Source organism: Perognathus longimembris, unplaced genomic scaffold (assembly GCF_023159225.1).
Source record: "Perognathus longimembris pacificus isolate PPM17 unplaced genomic scaffold, ASM2315922v1 HiC_scaffold_5326, whole genome shotgun sequence".
NCBI classification, from domain to species: Eukaryota; Metazoa; Chordata; class Mammalia; order Rodentia; family Heteromyidae; genus Perognathus; species Perognathus longimembris.
The window spans coordinates 1-23,016 of record NW_025960741.1 but is presented as its reverse complement, the minus strand read 5'-3'; the positions used below and the strand labels follow the sequence as shown (position 1 = coordinate 23,016).

The window sequence follows — 23,016 nt, the reverse complement described above, 5'->3', positions numbered from 1 at the left end:
ATGAATGGATCAAAAAAATGTGGTACCTATACACAGTGGAATACTACATAGCGATTAGAAATGATAAAATATTGGTATCATAAGGAAATGGTCAGAACTTGAACAAATAATGTTGAGCAAGACAAGCCTAGAACACAGAGAACGAAGGGGCATGGTCTCCTTGATATATGACTGTTAGGGAGTGTGGGGGAGGGAAGTAGAGACCAGGTGTGCAAAACACAAAACTTCTTATCAAATGGTATTTCCACAGGTTTGGGTCAGCGACCTTACATTATGTATCTAAAACCAAACAACTACTAAACATAAAAAGGTCTAAAATAGACCTATCAGTGGATCACAATAGCTCAACAGCTATGTACATATGATCATATAAAACAGGGATAAGCAAAAATAACTCCAAGAGAAGGACACAGGAGGACTCTATTGTTGACGTTACATTTAAAGTTCTAGGTAAATTTCCTTAGGTGTATGCCACGTGCTTACTGTATATGATTCTGGTACACTGGGTATTGTATATATGCCTACCTGATCGAGGGTGTAAGATATCACAAGGTATGTATTCACTCACTGCCTCATTATGTAACTGTACCTCTTTTGTACAACACCTGTCAACCCTAAATTTAATTAATAAAAAAGAATTGTTCCCACCTCCAATACACATGCATAACTACACACACACACACACACACACACACACACACACACACACACACCACCACCACCACCACCACCACCACCTCCACCAGAAGTCATATATCAACTTCATAACCAATCTTCCTGGCTATGTTACTAGAATCATCCTCTTAAACATTGATGCAGAAATTACAAGTGATTTTAAATTTGGTCATATACATAGAGGAAGACCAGGGAAATCAGTGCAGGGATACAGTTATCACATATGTCACTGGAGTCTGGACCTTTGAGGCGCAAACAGGAAGACATGCATTTAAAGTAGATCCAGTTGGAAAACAACAGAGCAAGTTCAGTCCTGGCTTAGACACTGATCTAATGGGAGTCTATCTCCTGTTGGAATCACCTACCTAAGAAGAATTTTGTTTATACAGGACGTTTTGAGGGAAGATCTAAAAAGTAAAAAACAAGGAGAAACTAAAAAGGAAAGAAGGCACTCAGTTTGACAAGCAGGGTTTTAACAGAGAAAAAGACCAACTGAAGAGGTAAATTAAGCCAGGCAAAAGTGTCACACGTCTGTAGTTCCAGCTACTTGGGAGTATGAGTTATTCAAGACCAGCTTGACCAACACAGTGGAACTCCATTTCAAAAAGGCAACCAACCGGGGCTGGGGATATGGCCTAGTGGCAAGAGAGCTTGCCTTGTATACATGCGGCCCTGGGTTCGATTCCCCAGCACCACATATACAGAAAATGGCCAGAAGTGGTGCTGTGGCTCAAGTGGTAGAGTGCTAGCCTTGAGCAAAAAGAAGCCAGGGACAGTGCTCAGGCCCTGAGTCCAAGGCCCAGGACTGGCAAAAAAAAAAAAAAAAAAAAAAAAAGGCAACCAACCAACCAAAATAAATAAATTTATCAAATTAAATATTAGAAAATAAAAAGCAAATAAAGACAGTACATTTAATGTTTAGAAACTAGTCTGGGCTTCCCCCAAAGGAAGAGGGGTATAGTGTTGTAAAGTGAATCAAGTCAGCAAGATACAGAGAAGCCACATTTTGAGAGGTCGAACTGGGAGTCTTTAATAAAAAGCTGGCATCTGCAGGTGGACTATTGTTACAAAGACCTGCAGCCCACAGAATATTGACTTAACTCTGTTAGAAAACTGAGTCATGAAAGCAGGAGAGAAAAGAAAGAGCAGAAAACAACACCAACAAACCAGATCAGCTCCAATGGAGAGCTGAAATGAGATGCTATGTTGACCAGGAGGGAAGCCAGGAGACAGGACACAAGCAGACAGGAGATACATGGCATAGAGTAATGGCATCTGAGCAGGTCTAGGCCTAAAGAGGGTCAGGTCAGGACACAGGATCACAGACATCTTGAGAGTTCAGGACCAAAGACTGGCAGGTTAAAGTCCCACCTTTGCCTCTAGGAATTCAGGCATGCCCATCACCTGGGAGGTGGGACTTCCCAGTCTCCACCATGAAGACAAAATGGTGCCCATTAAACCCAATACCCTACCATCCACCACGTGGCCAAAATGGCATTAGATTCAGCATCCTTACTTCAATAGCAGATACTGAATCAGTGAAGAAATATCCTACTATAAAAATCCTTGGACATTTTATGACCTGTCATGAACAATATGTGGTTGACATATTGTTGTTTCCTATAAAAGAGGAAACCAGTGGGCTGGGGATATAGCCTAGTGGCAAGAGTGCCTGCCTCGGATACACGAGGCCCTAGGTTCGATTCCCCAGCACCACATATACAGAAAACGGCCAGAAGCGGCGCTGTGGCTCAAGTGGCGGAGTGCTAGCCTTGAGCGGGAAGAAGCCAGGGACAGTGCTCAGGCCCTGAGTCCAAGGCCCAGGACTGGCCAAAAAAAAAAAAAAAAAAAAGAGGAAACCAGACTCAGAAACTTCAATGACAGAGTCGGGTGATCCTAGAAATGAAAGAATGACCCATCCTATCCCTAGGAAGCTAGGTGTGTGGACCCAACTTCCTAAACAGGACAGTCATTCACTGAGCTCAGGACTTCAGCATGCTATGGGAGCGATGCTCACTATGCCATGCACATACCAGAAACACCAGCCTCTGCCAAGTGGTAGACAGGAAGAAACGCCCCTTGCCCCGCGACCATGATGTGAAGGGACTCCTAAGGCTAATATTAATAATACTCCTGGACTTTCACCTCTGAGGATGAGGAGGGCCTCTTTAGAAACAAAACAAAATATCAACCACAACATAACAAACAATCAGGACCCCCAAACGTCTTTCCATCTGGATTGTAAAACAGTCTAGAAAAAAAAAAAAAAAAAAAAAAACCTTAGAGATCTAGAGAATAAAGGTGAAAGCCTTCCCAATGTCGGAGTGTGAGTAGTGTCTGCTGTAGGGCTTCAGGAGGCAGAGTTGTGGGTCCCTCAGTAGCCAAAGCTGCAGCCTGTCTGCCGGAAGCAGTCGCCCCAGGAGGCCCTTTGAGATGTTGCTTCTGATGTAACTCATCTGAGCTCGGTGTGTTAGCAAGAAACAATGTTTTTACAGCTCTTGCCTTACTTATGTGAGGAAACAAACAGTCCTTGTCCCAGGAAGGAGAGCTAAGAAGGAATCCTTTCCAAGAACCCAGTATTTCGTGTTGTCAAAGATTCTAGCATAGGTTTCAGATTGGAGAGAAAGACATCATCTGAGTGCCAACCTCTTTAGGTTGGCTATCACAGCAGACGGCCCAAATCGACAACTCATTTGGGAAGAATCTTTTCATAAGAGAAATTTGGACTGTGGATTTAACAAAGCCATGAGAAGCGGGAAAGGATGAAGTCAAGCTTCCTCGTTGAAACTTCCAGAGAGCTCAGGTGATGTGCCCCAGAGACTGTGGTTCAGCATATTCATAAAACTTTGAAACCATGTACAGATGTGCTACCACAGGGAGTCTTAAAGCATATATGACCAGGTGCCACTTTGGGCTAGGGAAACATAAATGCACAACGCTGCAGGACAGGATGCTGGTGAACAGGGGCCTGTGAGTAAAGCTCGGGCTTTGTTTCTTTGTCCCACTGTGTCTCCCATCTTCTTTCACCTGCCCAAGTTGCACTCTATCTGAAGCAGAGAACCCGGATGACATAGAAAGAATGACCCATCTATTTATTTCAGACAGAGGCAATTAAATCATTCTGCATTTTTACAAATTTAAAAATTTGCAAAAAGCAAAAAGCTCTAGTCTCCTGGTGTCCATCTCTTCTTCTCAGTTAAAAATCTTTTCATTGACCTTTTGGTTGTGAGTCGTGTGCTTCATTGGGCAAGGACTCTATGAGAGGCTCCTTAGGAGAATGTATTTCTGAGGCGGTGCTTCAGTGGCTGTTTCTAGTGAGCTTTGGTTAGGCAGTCTACAGTCTGCTTTGAAGCACACATGCCCTGGTGCTATCTTGACACTACAGGATGGCATGAGGTCCCTGTAGACATACTAGATGGATCCAAAGTTTATCCCTCCATCATGTCCTCTGGCCTAGGATGCAAATGGAATTTGAAGGAGTCAGAAAATGCTGCCAACCCACAAGTCTCATGAGTGATTTTGAGCTAGACACTCAATAATTCATGGTAGCTCAGGTGCTTTATATTTTATGTAAAGACAATAAGAAAGTAGTTCAATTTTCCTATTGCATAGCCTTTTTATAAGTTAATAATTATAACAGTGTATAATGCTGGTACAGGTTTATATACTTTAGACAGGAATTCTGATAAATTCAATTTCATGCAATTCCCATCAATGTATAGCAGAGTCATAGTTCTATGGTATATTACTGAGCATATCCCATGTATGGTTTAGTGAGGAGAGAGCCATATATTCTGTCAAATATCTCATGATAGAACTTCCTGCAAGCTAGTTTCTGGGTATAGACCTGATTTTTCCTTCACAACATGTACCTCTCAGAGTAGACTCTCTAGTCCATATTTATATTTGGGTAAAACCCTGGCTTTCACCTTGGTGTGATTGTACAAGGGAAGTCATCTGAGAATCTTCTTGGAAACTACAAAGCATATAAATGCATCCCACTGAACTCCAATTAAATTTCTTGTCGACTCTACTGCCACTTAGCCAGAACTCAAAAATGCCTGAGTGGCACCGAGCGCCAGTGACTCTGTAGCTCATACCTGTAATCCCAGCTCCTGACGAGGCTCAGGGCTGAGGATCATGATTTGAAGCGAGATTCTAAATGGAAGTCTATTAGACTCTTCCGTTCAATTAACCAGCATAAAACAATTGGAAATAGAGTTGTGGCTCAGAGACAGTGTCCAGACCCCAGAACTTACATTTGTATCACTTTTTCTATCTCTCAATTGGTTGCAAATTCCAGGAAAAAATTTCTATCACAAAAAAAAAGAGAATGGTATCAATTAAGCAGTAACACTATTGGCCACCTGCATGCGGCCTAGCATGCTCTGTAAGCGCTGTATCCTCATTGGCCGCCTGCGTGTGGCAAGTTTGACTGTGATGTTTTCGATATAAACAGGCTGGAAGGCCACACGGACACGTGGTCCCAACCCTGATCCTGCACACATGGTTGGCAGTTTCGGATCCCGAGTCTGGGCTGCAAGAAAAAAAAGCAGTAACAATAGAAAAAATGTGATTTGAAGAAAAATTAAGAAGTAGAAATCACAAGAGTTAGTGCTGGATACAATTTGGAGAAGATGTCAGAGAATTCCTAAAAACCACACATTTGAAAATTGATGAGAGTGACTCAAGAGACACCTTATAATAGTTGCCATGTTAAGATTATTGCAAGGGGCTGGGAACATGGCCTAGTGGCAAGAGTGCTTGACTCGCATACATGAAGCCCTTGGTTCCATTCCCCAGAACCACATACATAGAAAACAGCCAGAAGTGGCACTGTGGCTCAAGAGGCAAAGTGCTAGCCTTGAGCAAAAAGAAACCAAGGACAGTGCTCAGGCCCTGAGGCCAAGGCCCAGGACTGGAAAACAAAACAAAACAAAAAAAAGATTATTGCAAGCTGGGTGCAGGTGGCTCATACCTATAATCATCAGGAGGCTAAGATCTGAGGATCGTCGTTCAAAGCCAGCCAGAACAGGAAAGTCTATGAGACTCTTGTCTCCAGCAAACTACTCAGAAAAAGGCAGAAGTAACACTACTACACTGTTGGCAGGAGTGTAAACTTGTTCAACCACTCTGGAAAGCAGTATGGATGTTCCTCAAAAGGCTAAATATAGGGCTCCCCTATCACTCAGCAACCTCACCTCTGGGCATTTACCCAAATGATCATAAGCACAGTCACACTAAAGCTACCAGCACAACCATGTTCACTGCAGTGGTACTTACCACAGCTAAAATATGGAACCAACCCAGATACCCTTCAATAGATGAATGGATCAAGAAATTGTGGTGTATATAGACACAATGGAATTCTACACTTCTATCAGAAAGAATGGCATTGCTCCATTTATAAGGAAATGGAAGACTTGGGAGAAACCATACTAACTGAAACGAGCAAGACCCAAAGAAATATAAACTCTGTTTTACCTCATTGGGAATAAATAGTATATGTGTAGGACAGCCCTAGCAGATGATCACAATAGCTCAATGACTATGTATACATGAACATATAAGATGATGCTAAGAGAAATGAACTCCAAGATATGGAAACAAGAGATTTTTGTTGTTGTTATTTTTATTTTATTTTATTTCTTTTTGGCCAGTCCTGGTCCTTGGACTCAGGGCCTGAGCACTGTCCCTGGCTAGCACTCTGCCACTTGAGCCACAGCGCCACTTCTGGCCGTTTTCTGTATATGTGGTGCTGGGGAATAGAACCTAGGGCCTCGCGTATCCAAGGCAGGCACTCTTACCACTAGGCTATATCCCCAGCCCTGTTGTTGCTATTTTTAATGTACTATGTGAAATTATTTATCTTTTCTTGCATTTTTTTTCCCTATGGTTTATCCCCTGTTGTCACTGTGCGTGATTTTGGTACCCTGGGTATTGTATATACTTTTGTCTGAATTAGGGAAGGGAAGGGGAACAACAAAACAGTGAGATAAAGGATAAAAGTGAACCAATGCAACAGCAATACTTAGAAGGCAATATGCTATAACCAAACTGTACAACTTGGGGGGGGGGGACAAAATAGGGATGGAGGGAAGGTGGGAGAAAAATGAGGGAGGTGGTAACAAGTTTGACAAAAAATATACTCACTACCTTATGTATGTAACTGTAACCCCTCTGTACATCACCTTGACAATAAAATTAAATTTTAAAAAGCCAGAAGTGGTGCTGTGGCTCATGTGGTAGAGCGCAGGCCTTGATCAAAAGGGGCCTCAAGGACAGGATCCTGGCCCAGAGTTCAAGACCCAGGACTGGAAAAATAATTATTTTGATTGTAGTGAAGATAGCCAGCTAAATCGCAAGGAAAAAGAAATCCTTTGAAGTTGCTGAGTGTCACGCAGCGTGTGCTCTTCTTGCAGTAATGACAATGCAGAAACCTGCATGCAATGTCTCTGTTGAGGCACTAGAGACATGACACTCAAAGTTTTTACTGGTATTCATAAATTTCCACTTCTTTCTCCATCTCCATAGGTGATGATGCTGACCTTCTTCGGACTTGAGTAGAGAACCTCAGTTCCCCTGTGAAGAAAAGCTTACAGAGCTGCCTGAAACTGTTATCCTGAAAAGGTCTGCTTGCACTGGGAACTGTTGGCTCATGCATATATTCCTAGCTTTTTAGGGAGGCAGAGATCTGAAGAGCATGATCCAAACCCAGCCTGAGCCGGAAAGTCTGTGAAACTCTTATTTCTACTAAATTAGCAAAAAGCTAGAAGTGGAGCTATGGCCTGAGTGATAGAGTGCTAGCCTTGAGCAAAAGAAGCTCAGTGACAGTGCCCATGTCCCTGGCTTCAAGCCCAAGGACCAACACACACACACACACACACACACACACACACACACACACACAATTACTTGCAAGGTTGACCTTTGGGGGCTGGCATCTTGGAACTTGGCTAGTAAACACTTCCTACAGTGAAAATGGATGTTTTAATTTTGAACACAATTAAATTGGATATAATTATAAGAAATACATTGAAACTATGCTAAATTGTGATAATAAACAGCCTCAAATTTTCAATGCCTTGCTAGAGGCATGGCTCAAGTAATGAAATACCTGCCTAGAAAGCACAAAGCCCTGAATTTAAATCTCACTACTCTCCCACCCCCAAAGAGTTTAGTGCCTTACCACAACCAAAGGGCAATTTTTACTTAAGTTCTCCCTTTTATTAAATTTACATTATTGTTATTATTAAGGTGATGCACATAAGAATTACAACGATATGAGTCAGGTAATGAGTATATTTCCTTTCATACAACGTCTTGTGTTCTCTCACTCTCTCCCAGTCCCTCTCTCCCATCTCTAACCACGAGTTGTATATTTAACTTGCAACAATGTCCAGTGAGCTCCACTGCTGTACATTTTTTACCCGTATTCCCTCAAGTTCTGTATCCTTCCCCCTCCCTTCCCAAAGATATACATGTGAATACACCAGACAAAAAAGTAGACAAAGAGGCTGGGAATGTCGCTTATTAGTAGAGTACTTGCCTTGCATGCATAAAGCTCTGGGTTTGATTCCTCAGCACCACATAAACAGAAGAAGCCCTAAGTGGCACTGTGGCTCAAGAGGTAGAGTGCTAGCCTTGAGCTAAAAGAAGCTCAGGGACGGTGTCAAGCCCTGAGTCCAAGCCCCAGGAATGGCAAACAAAAAAAAAAAAGACAATAAATATTTTTTATAATATATATATATATTATATATATAATATATATATAAATAAATATTTTTGTTAAAAAGAGCAATTTCTTGTTTCCATATCTTGGAGTTCATTTTTATATATATTATTTTATATAAATAAAGATATATGTATATGTATTATTTTATATATAAATTCACATAGGCATTACTTCTCTATGTTTCCTTCCTAAGAAGAAAATCTCATTGTGTATATCTAGAATGCTGTATAACTTATCATATCCCAATCTATTCTAGATCTAATTTCTGCATATCAGAGAGAACATGTGTTGTTTGTCTTTCTGAGCTTGACTTACCTCACTTAACATGACTTGTTCTAGTTCCATCCATTTCCCTACAAATGACATAATTTTATTCTTTCCAATTTCTTTTTTTTTTTTTTTTGGTCAGTCCTGGGCCTTGAACTCAGGGCCTGAGCACTGTCCCTGGCTTATTTTTGCTCAAGGCTAGCATTCTGCCACTTGAGCCACAGCGCCACTTTCTGGCCGTTTTCTGTATATGTGATGCTGGGGATTCAAGCCCAGAGCCTCATGTATACAAGGCAAGAAATCTTGCCACTAGGCCATATCCCCAGCCCCACTCTTTCCAATTTCTTCAATCCATTCATCTACTGTGGGAACATCTGGGCTGTTTCCATATTGTGGCTATTGTGAATGGTGCAGTAGTGAATATGGATGTATAGATGTCTTTATCCTATCTTGGCTCATGATGTTCACGGCAGATGCCCAGGATGGGTCTGTCTGGGTCAAGTAGAGGAGTTCTATGTTTAGTTTCTTGAGGCACCTCCGGACTACTGTCCAGAGTGGTTATACTAATTTACATTTCCACCATTAAGTTCTATCTTTTAGAGCTTAGTGGAAGTCAAAAGCTATATGTGGCAAGAAGCATGTGATCTTTGTTTCACACAGTCACTTAACAGACTCAGGCTGATAGAGATGCCACCATATTATTAACACTCATGACAGTTAAGGAGGCATCTGCAGATGTCTCCTATCATTCAATACCTATTGCTTAAAACTCATGACCTCAATCAACTGTAAAGTGGAAGTGGAAGCGGATGGGATGTTAGTGAGCCCTAGTGTCTCTGCCACGATATCCCAGTGAAAAGTCAATCAGGCATCCATGTCAAGTGTAGGTTGAGACAATGATTTAAAAACCATAGCATCTAGGAGGCATTTAAAGCCATCTTTTCTTATTACCTGAATCACAGTAGCCTAAGAAGAGCAATACTACCAAACTTTTTACTGATTAGGAGAAGTAAGAAATCCAGATTAGTAAAGTCCCTTCAAACTTCTCTGTAGTGAAACCTCACAAAACTAGTGAAAGTAATGTGTTAACATCTCTAAGAGGAAGGACATGATACCTGAGAAACCTACCCAGAAAGAGCCGGAGCCTCAGAGCACAGGGCCTGGGGTCTCTTATGTGGAAAGCAATAACTGGAACTGTCCCTCTTAATACATGAAATCAAAATCAGAGAACTCAAAACCAGAGTCAAAAATCAGAGAAAAAGCTGGCAGCTCTATGCCACAGATACCACTAGATGTCACTAGGAGGCCAATGTTAGAAACCCTGGAGAAAAGAAAGAACAAATGAGGCCTAAGTGGAGAAGGAAAAAGTTCCCCAAGATGGCCACAGGTAGTAGCTAGTGGACCCAGTGCCTGCACTGGCTACAACCATCCTAATGCAGAAATAAAAGGGAAGGAAGGAGGGGGAGGGAAGGAGGAAGGGAGGGAGAGAAGGTGGGAGAGATGATGAAACAGAAGTAGGATTCCTAAACTGTAATGACTTTAAAGTAGTCTTCATGAGTTCTTGCTACTACCTAATGTGCAGGACTGAGCAGGTATAGTTTTAGGCAGTTCTCGTGTGTGTGTGTGTGTGTGTGTGTGTGTGTGTGTGTGTGTATGTGTGTGTGTGTGTGTGTCTGTGTGTTCCTGAAGTGTAGTGATACATTTATTCAAAATAAGATGTAAGGCCTATGGATTTAAAATATATCCTTTGTCATATTTTTATTAACGTATATTAATTATACAAAAATGTTTCACCATGGTATTTCAAGCTTTCCCATATTATACTTTGATCAGATTAATCCCCTCCATTTCTCTTTTCCCTGCCCCTAGCTCCTACTTTGCAAATTTTAAATAGCTCTCTATACCATCTTCATACATAGACACAACGTATTTTAGTATTGTTCACCTGCCATCTTTCCCTTTTAAAATACAGAAAAATTCATAAATTTGCATGTCATTCTCATGGAGGTGCCGTGCTAATCCTGTATAGTTCAATTTTAGTATATGTGCTACCAAAGCCAGCACAAATGTAACCTTTAGGCCAAGGTAAAACAGAACTTTCTTTTGAAATAACAATGCTTATTTAGTCCTTTGGTAGACACTTTGGTAGACACTAAGTCCTGCTAATATATTCCATGTACCAAGAAAATACTTCTGGATATCCAGCAGGAAAAAGAAATTACGATAACTAAAAATATTTTATTATCACTTTAGCAAATGACGGTAGCAACTAGATCGTTAACTTGTTTTCTGTCCAATATAGCAAATAGTCAATGGAAAATTATGCCATAAAATATCACTGATCTGCCTAAACTTATCCTGAATACTATAGAACCAGAAGAAACTAAAATCCATTATTCTGCATTTCTCAGCTTTTTGCAGGTTAAGGCTCATTATTAAAATAGTATTTATGTGGCCAGGCCCTGGTGGCTCACACGTAATCCTAGCTACTCTGGAGGCCAAGATCTGAGGATTGATGTTCAAAGCCAGCCTTGGCTGGAAAGTCCGTGAGACTCTTATCTCCAATTAACCACCAAAAATTTGCAAGTGATGCTTGTGCTCAAAGTGGTAGAATTTCAGTCTGGAGCACAAAAGCTCAGCACCCAGGCCCTCAGTTCAAGCCCAATGACTGACAAATAAATAAAGTACTATTTATAAGCCAGAGGTGACAGTATACGTCTAATCCCAAATCCTTGGGACATTGAGGAAAGCACATGGGGCCAAATGGACAAGACTCCTGAGTCCCCAGTATCCCAGGGCCATTGGGAAAGCGAGGGTTTGAAATCACTATATCCTCATATTAAACACAGATAGAGGTGTTCCACCTAGGTTCACAGTGAACTCACTTGGGAATTAAAACAATGAATTCTGGCTCCCAAGATCTTTTCCACTGGTCTGAAGTACAGACATAACTTTTTTAAAATTTTTATTGTCAAACTGATGTACAGAGAGGTTACATTTTCATACGTTAGGCATTGGATACATTTCTTGTACTGTTTGTTACCTTGTCCCTCATTCCTCCCTTCCCCCTCCCCATTGCCCTTCCCTCCCATGAGTTGTTCAGTTCATTTACACCATATTTACAAGTATTGCTTTTGTAGTCATTTGTCTTTTGTATTTATTTATTATTATTATTTTTTTTTTTGGCCAGTCCTGTGGCTTGGACTCAGGGCCTGAGCACTGTCCCTGGCTTCTTTTTGCTCAAGGCTAGCACTCTCCCACTTAAGCCACAGCGCCACTTCTGGCCATTTTTGGTATATGTGGTGCTGGGGAATCGAACCCAGGGCCTCACGTATATGAGGCAGGCACTCTTGCCACTAGGCCATATCCCCAGCCCCTCGTTTGTCTTTTTTACCCTGTGTCTCTCGATTTTGATATTCCCTTTCAGTTTCCTAGTTCTAGTACCAGTATACACGGTTTCCAATGTACTCAGATAAGATATTGAGATAGTACAAGCACAGGAAGCGGATACAAAAAGATCATCAATAATAGAAGCTACGGTTACACGTAGCACGTTGAAAGTAGTTACAACAGTGATAGAACAATCGTTTCCATAACCTGGCATCATTACATGCAATAGGACAGAAATTCTAATTCTGTTCTCTACTAGCATTCTTTCTGCACATGACAGTCTGATTTATATCCTTCCTTTTACCTTACTGGGTAAGGTAATTGAAGTACAAAACTAACATCACTCCACACCATATAGCTTTGAAATCTACAGGAAAGTATTCAAGCAATTCAAACCACTGACATCCAAATCTTACCAAATACACTAAGGAGAGAACACTTCTTGAGTTATCATGACAAGCATCTTTTTCCTGTGTCTTTATACACATGTAGTATGAAAATCAGGCAAAAGAGTCATTCTTACCAACATTCTCATCTTTCAGAATGAGTAAGAAGATACTTCTTCATTTGGAACTGAGCCACAATCAAGTGTTTCAAAGCTAGCACAAGGCATTTCTCACATACCACTGGAAGTGGCAGTATTTGTCTTGGGTACTACAAATTTCAGCAGTCCAAACTGTGCATTCTTCCCTCCAACAAGCCACACCCTCTTCTCTTGAGATCAGTTTCTTTTCTGCTATCAGAGTATGGTGTCTGAGCATGAAAACAACAGTAGTTTTCTTTTCAGGAAATATACATAATTGGTATGTCTGCACCTGGCACAGTGCAAAGTGAAAGAACAAAGCCCTTCTCTAAATGTGGTTAAGAATTAAAGATCTGACAACTGCACTAAAGATGAACCCAGGAAACAGGTTAGACACTAAAGCCTGATTAGGTTTCCTGCTTAACCAGAATCTTAGAGAGGGGACAAGACAAGCTGGCAAGATTGTCTGGAAGAAACACGGACTTTTCTTCATGCTATTCATCCAAACACGGTCACTGACTCAGAACCAAGTGGCATATGGTGGCCACCACCATAATCTTGTTTGAATGATTAGTTCTTCCCCTAAATTTCTGACTGTACCAATAGTTACACTGGGTATTTAAAGGCTCCTTATTTTAATAGAGCACTTAGACATGATTAAATTTCTGTATTAATCCTATATGGTTCTGTTAATGAACTTTTTTTTTAAGCTGGACAGAGTTTTAATGTCACTAAAGGAACAGTATATTTTAAAGAACAGCTTTATATTCTAGAAAGAAGCTTTAGTTTTTTGGTCTGAAGTGTATTATGTTCCCTTTTAAGACCCACAGTAGTGTTTTTGCAAAGAGAACTAATATATTAAGCTGTACGGTGATGTATTTTTAATCACCCATATACAGTCTGTTATAAGAATTTTACTGGAATTCAGAGGCATCCCAATCTTCACAGTTATAAAAATAAAAAAGAAATGTACCCATATAAAAACTCCAGGTTACATGACTAAACAACGACACTTACTGGAGTGAATATACTTCCTGTATTCTGCAAGCTGTTTCAAGTACATATTTGACGGCCATCTGTGCTTTTCAACAAAACTGCGTTCTTCCACTAAAATTTTAAGAGAAAAGAATGTTAATTGAACATATTTGTTTTGAATCTGTTAAGGTATAACTATTAAATTTCCTACACAGTAGATGAGATTCATTCTGTTATATACCCTTCCCTCTTCCCTGAAGCTTTCCAGAATCATTTAATACTACTTTAGCCAACACCAGGCTTTTTGTTGTGTTTGTTAAATGATTTCCAATTATAAGTGGCTTGTCCATACATTCACCAAGTAGTATTTATTATTTCCCTTTTCTTTTTCAGTAAAACCTTTGTCTGTCCTGGAGGGTAATTCACTTATTTTCACTTAGTCTCTTTGAAGTGAACCTTCTAAACTCTGTACTCTTGTCCTACCTTCAACTCGGTCCTCGTTATCAAATAATCTATCCATTCTCTTGTGATTGCTACTGCTCCAGAGGACTGACTTCTCCTAAAGTTCATTCTTTGGTTTCTAGGCTTTCATGTTGGATCCCACCATTCTGAAACTCCAGGTCTTTCACTCTGCTAGTTTCCCTAGTCTTGGTGAAACATACCCTGCCCTAGCCTGCCAGTGGAATCATGTTTACTGAGTAAAACTTTATATAGAACTCTCAGCTATAAAACAGATAAAAGCAAACTACACTGAAAGGAAAATTCAAGAGAGATAATTTTTGCCCTCCTCTTTCCCTTTCTCTTTCTTTCCTACCCACCCCTTTCTGTCCCCAACTGAAGACAACCTTCAGGCATTTCTGTGAAGAGCTTCTGTCCAGAGTTTGAAAGTACTTGACCAAGTATTCCTTAATTACCTTGTCATTTTCTGTTGTTGTTGGTCGTGGGGCTTGAACTCTGGGCCTGAGTGCTGTCCTTGAGCTAAAGAGCTCTTCAGCTTAAGGATAGTGCTCTATCACTTGAGGAGCCACAGAGCCACTTCCCGTTTTCTGGTGGCTAAGTGGAGATAGGAGTGTCAAAGACTTTCCTGCCTGGGCTGGCTTTGAACTGTAATCCTCAGATCTCAGCCTCTTGTGTAGCTAGGATTATAGGAATGAGCCACCAGCACCTGGTAATTTCCTTGTCTTTCCAGTTCAAGTTTCCCCCTTGCATCTATGCTGGATAATAGCATAAGCACACTGTAATTAATTGCAGATGAATCTGACTGTCTACTCTGAAAGCTATTCCATTTTCATTTCTTTCCTTTTATGTAGTATTAGGAATCTCACCCTTTGACTGGTTTCTGTCTTACAGTTTATCTTCGAAATTGTATTACATATACACAGCAAATTCACAATACTTCATCAATTAAAAATTGTTATTCCAAAGTAATATAAGGAGTGCCTACATAAATGTACTTAAGAGATACAAATATCTAACTTTAAAAGACCATGTAGTTTATTTATTTTTATTTTTATTTATTTTTTTGCCAGTCCTGGGCCTTGGACTCAGGGCCTGAGCACTGTCCCTGCCTTCTTTGTGCTCAAGACTAGCACTCTAACTCTTGAGCCACAGCACCACTTCTGGCCATTTGCTATATATGTGGTGCTGGGGAATCGAACCCAGGGCTTCATGTATATGGGGCAAGCACTCTTGCCACTAGGCCATATTCCCAGCCCAAAGACCATGTATTTTAACATGTGTATAACAGTACTTGAGATCCTTTATAAGAAATTATTAAAGTACTATTTAAATTTTGCTTCTGACTTATTTAGGTAGTTAAAACTAAGATCTCAGAAGTGGTGCTGTGGCTCTAAGTGCTAAGGTGCTAACCTTAAGCAGTAAAGCTCAGGGATAGTGCCCAGGCCCTGAGTTCAAGCCCCATGACTGACCAAAGAAGCAAAAAGAAAACACAAAATGAAACAAAACCTAAAATCTCATTTACCACAAGTAAATGCTAACCTAAGGCAGTTTGACTACTCTATCTCTCAGACAAAAATGTACCGCACTTAAAAATGAATGCCATTCCAACTATAAAATAATCATCAGAAAATCTGTTGTGTAACAGAAGTCAAACTGCTTATGTAACGCAAGTAACAATAAATAAAAGTGTCATGCAGTTGTTGAATCACTTAAAGGGACTATATTAAATTTTCTTAACTTACCAAAACTACAGTTTTTGCAATTATATCTCAAGAACAAAGACTACACATATTTACTTTTTGCTATTAGAAATGGAATTCAGGCTTCTGCTCTACCACTTGAGCTGGGCACTGCCCTGCCCCTCCCCCCAGAAGCTTTCTTCTCAAAGTGAAATTGGTGATCTACCTGAAAGGTCCTGAAATTCAGGCTTTTGACTGAAGATGAGGTAGTTAGTGGCAATGAAATGAAGTAGCCAGGTGGAGAGGCAATCAGAGTGGTGAAACTGCAAGACAATGAGAAGGAAAAAACATTGCACATAAGAATCACCATTATGAAATTGCAGCCAGACAACGGCCTGAGAGAAATCAAGGAGAAGCTTCCTTCCACGTTTGTCTCCGTAATGCGGCCTTCACAGGACTGTCACTGCAGAGAGAGTAGTGTTATTTATAAGTAATAATAAACACTTCATTCAATGAAGGAGAAACAACACTAAGATGCTGCCGCTGAAGTGATTAACACAAAACTGTTGCTCTTAGAGACTGAATTGAAGCTTTTAATTCACCGTCATAGAATTCCCTAGCTGCACTTGTACTTCCATCACAGAAAAATATTATAGAGAGCACCAGCCAGACGAGTCCATCTGAGGAGCAAACCCAGAACTATTTTGAGGAGGAAACACCATCGGCCAAGGGTGTGAGTTTTCACGTGCAAATATTGCTATGAGCAGGTAAGGTTTGAACAGCTGCTTTGAGTGGACCTGCGGTTACACTGAGCATGACTTCCTGCACAATTCTCCCCATGGTGAGTTCAAAAAGCTGCATGCTGAAGGAAACTGAGAGCAGTATGGCCACTGACATCAAAACCTTGGGGTCAAAACACTGACACTCACTAGTCCAGCCAATCACTGACTCAAAGAACGTGCTGAGTAAGTACAGTTTATTGCTGTTATCATCATCCTTGTGATACAATATGTGTAGCAGGTGGCTTCCCATATTATCCACACCTAAGTGTACAGCACAGTGCACTAAGTATACTCACGTACTTATGCCACTAGTACCCCTATGGAGTTCCAGAACTATTTTATCACTCCAAACTGAAAGTCCACATCCGTTACATAATAACTACTCTTATCCTCCCATCCTTGGGCCCTGGTTATCTCTACTTTACTTTCTGTCATTATAAACCTGACTAATCTCAGTGTCTCATATGAGTGAAATGTTTAGCCCCGTCTCTTAGCCTCATGTTCTCCAAGGCTCATTCACAGTGTAGCATATATCAATGCCATTCATTTATAAAGACCAACGGTATTATATTACATGTGCATGGCACACTGTTCATCCTCAGATAGACATTAGGATGTATCCAGCTTTTGGTTGTGGATGGTGCTTTTCAGAATACTCACAAATATTATAAAAGTGGTGGGTAAGTAGTAATATTATGCAAGCATAGTAAATAGCATTAAATTAACATTATTATTTCATATCTTAAGGAATAAACAAAAACAAGAACTTTCAATAAGCTATATAGTATGAAAATATTTCAATATAGGTTCAAAGCATATTGTACAAACAAACACATATCTTTTTTATCACTACACAGAATTTCTGAGCTGGAAGGAACTTTACAGTTTTATGTCCTATCACATTTTAACTTTTTCCCCCTCTTTAAGCACATAAATATGAGCTAAAGGTAATGGAGTATGACATGTAGTTATTTTAACAAAAGCAATGAAGCCATGAGAAGACTGACTCAGAGTAGATAACCTACCACCAGAAGGTCAGGACATCAGGACATGGCCTAAGGGTTATGACTTGGAAAGAGAAAAGAAATCAGAGATAAAAGCTGGCTATAAAAATATGCTTCAAATGCACAATCTTATACTTTCTGATGAGTGTGTGTGTGTGTGTGTGTGTGTGTGTGTGTGTGTGTGTAGGTCTTGGGCTTGAACTCAAGGCTAGAGCATGTCCCTTAGCTTGGTTGTGCAAGGCTGCTATTCTATTACTCGATCCATACTTCTACTTCCAGTTTTTTGCTGGTTAAATGGAGATTAAAGTCTCATGGACTTTTCTACCTGTGCTGGCTTTGAACTATGATCCTCAGATAGCGGCTTCCTTATTAAAAGGTAGGATTATAGATACATATCATTGGTGCCCTAGCTGGAATCTTACTTGTGACTAAGATTTAAGATACCACCATTGTAAGCTCTTGACATGAGATAGAAAGCATCTCTTTGTTAAAACTAGGTTTTCAGGAAAGTATATACTGTCATAGTAAGTTTAAACTGAAGTAGAATAAAAGGGAAAGGTATTAAAAAGTCCATAAACTAAATGCGATACAACCTCAGAGCTATATAAAGAATATGGCAGTATTACCTAAGAGCCACAGAAAAGAGCCAGAATTATATGGACCCAGGTAGCCAAATATTAGATACACATTCTAAGAACACATACTAAATTTTAATATGATAGTACATACAACTTTACAGTATTCAACAAATTTTACATAGCTATTGCTTCCATGGAAGAAGAGAAGGAATCGTCATTTTGGTCAGAAATTGATTTGTTAGAGAAAAACAAACAAACAAACAAACAAGGATCTCTGGTGTATTAACAGATGGAACATAGCCAAGCACTGGTGGCTCATGACTGCACTCCTAGCTACTTGGGAGGCTGAGATCTGAGGGTCATGGTTGAAGCTAGTCAAGGCAAGTAAGTCCATGAGACTCTTATGTAAAATTAATCATCAGGAAAAAAACAAAAAACAAAAAAAGACCTGGAAGTGGACATGTGGCAGCTCAAAGTGCGAGAGTTCTAGCCTTGAGCAAAAGAGCTCAGGGACAGCACCCAGGCCCTGAGTTCAAGACCACAACATCATCCAAAAAAAAAAAAAAAAAAGGAAGAAGGAAAGAAGTTCTTTGACAGAAATATGAACCAAAGCTAGAATCATGGTAGACAACTGAGAGAAGGTAGGAGAGAATGGAAAGAAAAGTGAAAAATACCCAAACTGCCCATCTCTCAAAGACATGGATGCTCAGTCTGTCTCAAACTGTGTTTCGCTAAATTCCTCACATAGCTGGTAAAACATTCAAAGAAAGGGAAACTGCAAGGATTAGCAAAGTACACTAGTTTCTCCTGTATAAAAGTTTCACTTTCTGACATACACAGGAAATGAATGAAGACATAAACTAATTTCATCTAATCACCCCTATCACTATACAGGGGCTCAACTTGTCATTTTCTTTTAGAAGCTCTGAGAAGTCATCTTTTTTTGTGGGGGAAGGGCGACTCAATGGAAATTCAATTTCCTATCATGCCTGTGTGACTCAGCAGAGCACTACACCCAAATGATTCTGGCTAAGGACCACTGACGAAAGAAAAATTCCACATTCATTAATTCTGCTGCAACACTACGTAGTCACAGACACCACTGTGTCTCGTAAAAATATTTTTAAGATATCTTATAAAAGTATTTAAAGGGCCGGTCACTGTGGGGGCTCAGGACTAGCTGCCACCTTAGTCTAGAGATGGAGGAGTTCACCGCCACCCCTAGTCTGGTACCATGCATTTCACAGTGGCCTTCTGGAGACAATGCCTGAGTCCACAGAAGCGACTTGAGCACAGAGAACTTCAGGTGTGTACCACCATGACCAGCATGAATTCTTCACTGGAAGGACAAGCTGGCCACACAAAATGGATTCCCCAACCACTTCAGCCCATCACTGTAGGAAAAGCAAGCACTCCAGTGCTGAAGCACATGTCCAAGGGCTCTGCAGCGAGAGAGGACTGGCCCCAGAACCTGGATTCTGCACATATTGGAGCATCATTTGGATGTGGATGGTTAGCTGACTGCTTGGCTAGCAGATTTGTTTTAGTCATCTGCAGTTATCATTCTTCCTTCCGTACCCGTGTGGATTTCACATACCACCTGGATGGAAGCAACTCATAATTCTCAAACACTGTCATTCCTCCCATGACTGTGTTTCTGAATCCTCTGAGCTCACCACCAAAGTGTGTGCAACATGTGCTCATTGTGCATGGTCTAGGTGTGCAGCATGTCTAGTGCTCATGGCCAGCAGCCAGCAGCTCATGAGTACGTTCTAATCAAGACCTGATCAGAATACAAGTGACAGTAAATATGTGCAGAACAAGAGGATAGGGGCAGATAGCTATGTTTCTTGGTGCCACTTCCTGAAGAGCAGTTGGAAGCCTAGTGGAAACTCTGGTGACCACAGCTGTATGATGGAAGCCAGGAAAGTGGACTTGTAAAACTTTGCATGTATCTGGTAAGAGCAGGTCCCCCAAACAAACTAGACACTGTTGTACAGGGGAGGAGCTGTGGGAGCAGTTCTCATCATGAGTCCACCCATTCTACCTGGATTACAAGATTCTAACCCCGCCCCCATTTTTTCATGTTTCTCTCTGACCAATGAGATACAAGAACTGGGGCCACACCCACATTCTACGTTACCTAGTTACACTGGTATTCCTTTTGGTGACTTACACCACTACCAGCCATTGAAGAGGGTAGAGGTGCTAAGTGGTGAGTGAGAGAACTGAGGTGATTTTTGGAAATAGAGTAGGAAACAGAGAATCGTTTTTAGTGACTCTGAGAACAAAAGTGATTTCAAAGAGCCTGGGAATGGGGCCCCCTCATCTTTCCCATCCCAGTGCTGAGATGTCTGAAAAAACAAGAGAAAAGAAAATAGCTTCAGGAAAGAAACTCCTTCAAGAGTATCAGCAGAGAAATTGTCCTGACAGGCTTGCAGTTTCCAAGAGGAAGAAGAAAACAAAAAAGGGAGATGTCCCCAAAACGAACACGACAGGGGACTGTCATTCAACTGAGGGTGTAGCCAGAGATCACACTAACTCGGAGCCTTTGGACACAATGACAGCTGTCACAGTCCAGACTGTCCCGGGTCCCAATGACACCAAGGATCTAGAAAGGCGCTACCAACACCTGATGCTTGCCCTGGACTCCAGCAGAATACGCAACCAGCAGCTGTGGAGTGTGATTGAACAACTAAAGCAGGAAAGGAAAGAGCTCCAGGATCAACAGGGCAAAGAGAATGAGAAGATGGCCTGTATTGTGGAAGCACAGAAGATAGATCTGGAGCTCCACAAATTATCAATTCAGATGTTGGTTTCAGAAAATTCTGATTTACAATCTGCCCTGGCCCACGTGCAGCAGCTGGCCAATGAAAGAGAAGCGGAGCATGCCGATCGTGCCAGCCGCCTGCAAGCTTCGCAGCAACGCGTGGAGGAGCTAGAGAGGACACTGTCTGCAGCCTTCACCATGCAGAATGAGGCAGAGACCAGCAACCTCGAGCTCACCAACGCCCTGAATAACCTGAAGCTGCAGCTCCAGGACAAGATCGGAAGCTATGATAACCTGGAGGAAGAGAACACCAAGCTGCAGGAGAGGCTGGACGTGCTCCTGACGCAGAAGGCCGACACGGAGATCAAAAGTCCTGAGTTACAAGTACTGGAAGAGCGGGCAGAGTTGGAAAGACAACTAGACAGCATGAAAGCGTTGGTGGCAACATTAACGGTGGAGAGAGACACCTTTGCGGAGGACCTGAGGGTAGAGCGCTCCAGGTGGGATGAGAAGGCCCAGCAGCTGTTGGCGCAGAACAGCCAATTGACAGAGGAGAAAGAGCAAGGGGCGAGGCAGGTGTTGGAGCTGGAGAGCAACGTGATGGCGCTGAGAAAGCAGCTGGCAGAGCAACAGGCCCAGGCCTTCCAGTTGCAGAAGGAGCTCAAGAACCTGGAAGAACAACATCACATCCAGATACAGGAAACCCAGAGCCTTCGTTTCCAGAACCTGGAGCAGCAGGAGAGGCTGAGGATATTGGAGAAGAAGGCCGAGGCATGGGAGCAGCAAGCTGAGGATCGACGCAAGAGCTTTGAGACCATGGAAAAGGAACGTGAGACCGTGCGATGCACACTGCTGCACAACGAAGAACTGAAACACCAGCTGGCCCAGCTGCGGGACGCCTTCCACAGGCTGAGTGAAGACAAGGAGGCGCTCGCCAGTATCCTGCACTCGGAGCAGCAGGACAAGAAACAGCTGCAGGAAAAGCTGGAGCAGCTCGAGAAGAAGTCAACTGAATGCAAAGAGATCGCTGAAGCAAAGAGCCAAGCAGCTCAGAATTTGCAGGAGCTGCATGACCAGTACCTAGAGCAGCTGCGGGAGCTCAGAGCCGCCTGTGAGCGGCACGTGGCCTCCCATCAGCAGCTGACGTCCGAGAAGGAGGCCTTGCGGCAGCACCTGCTGAAGCAGACCCAGCTGCTGGAGCAGCTGCAGCAGGAGCAGGTGCAGACCAAGTCAGAGGACCAAATGGGACCTCAAAAGTTGCAGGACACATTGAAGTACCTAGAAGCACCAAGGCAGGAGAATGAGCAGCTTCGGGCCCAGCTGAGCGGCCTGGCTCTCCCGAGGGAAGGGGAAGGAATAAGCCTAAGAGAAGAAAAGGGTAAGAAGATGATACCCCCTGATGTGACAGTTCCAGAGTATGAAGCACTAGCAATTGCTCAATCAAAGGCAAACCTCAGGCAGCAGCTGCAGGAGCAGCAGGCCCACTGCAGGTGCCTGGCCAACCTGGAAGCCCAGTGCCAGACCAAGCTGGAGCATCAGGCCATCTTCCCCAAGAGCTGGAGCCATGGCGTGTCTGGAGACAGGAAGCAGCATGCACACATACCCAAGATCAAGCTGAAACTCCATTTCACCCACAACCTGCCTGACAAGGTGGACTACCAGAGTCAAGTGGACGGCCTCCACCATCAGTGTGACCAGCTGTCCAAACACATCAGTGCCATCCAAGAGTCTATAGTTTTCTACAAAGAACAGATGGACGTTCTTGATGAGATGTATCAGGAGAAAGACCAGTGTGTCACCCAGCTGTCCCAGGAGGTGAGTGAAAAGAAGAAGCAGCTGCAGGAGCTGCTACTGCACCTTGCAGGGGAAGGCACGGAGGGTCAGGACAAGATGCCGGCAGCCATCCACACCCTCGCTGCTGAGGGCCCCTCAGACCTGTTGGGCCCCACAAAGGTGGAAGTTATGGAGGAGCAGGAGCAAGGTTTTGAAGACATTCCACTTGAAGACAGTCTGGCACCTGCCCCAGGAGAGGCTGGGGTGTCTTGCCCCATGCTGAAGCCCACCACAGAGCAGATCATGCCACTGTTGCCTGGTATCCAGCCCCACCAAGAGCCTGCAGGCCTGGGCAATGAGCCCTCCTTCCCATTCTTCTCGAGACTCATGCAAATGATGAGTTTGG

The 23,016-nt window shown here is 42.2% G+C and overlaps 1 protein-coding gene and 1 non-coding gene across 2 annotated transcripts; one reads left to right on the top strand and one right to left on the bottom strand.

Moving 5' to 3' along the window:
• Nucleotides 1-10,639: 10,639 nt before the first annotated feature.
• On the bottom strand, nucleotides 10,640-10,741 carry LOC125345135. Its single transcript, XR_007209707.1, has one exon. It is a non-coding gene; the product is annotated as a U6 spliceosomal RNA (small nuclear RNA).
• Nucleotides 10,742-20,381: 9,640 nt separating this feature from the next.
• On the top strand, nucleotides 20,382-22,929 carry LOC125345130 (golgin subfamily A member 2-like; the record flags this gene model as incomplete). Its single annotated transcript, XM_048337370.1, has 2 exons — nucleotides 20,382-22,215; nucleotides 22,348-22,929. Coding segments are annotated over exons 1-2 (2,416 nt in total), but the record flags the coding sequence as incomplete, so codon positions are not given.
• Nucleotides 22,930-23,016: the final 87 nt, after the last annotated feature.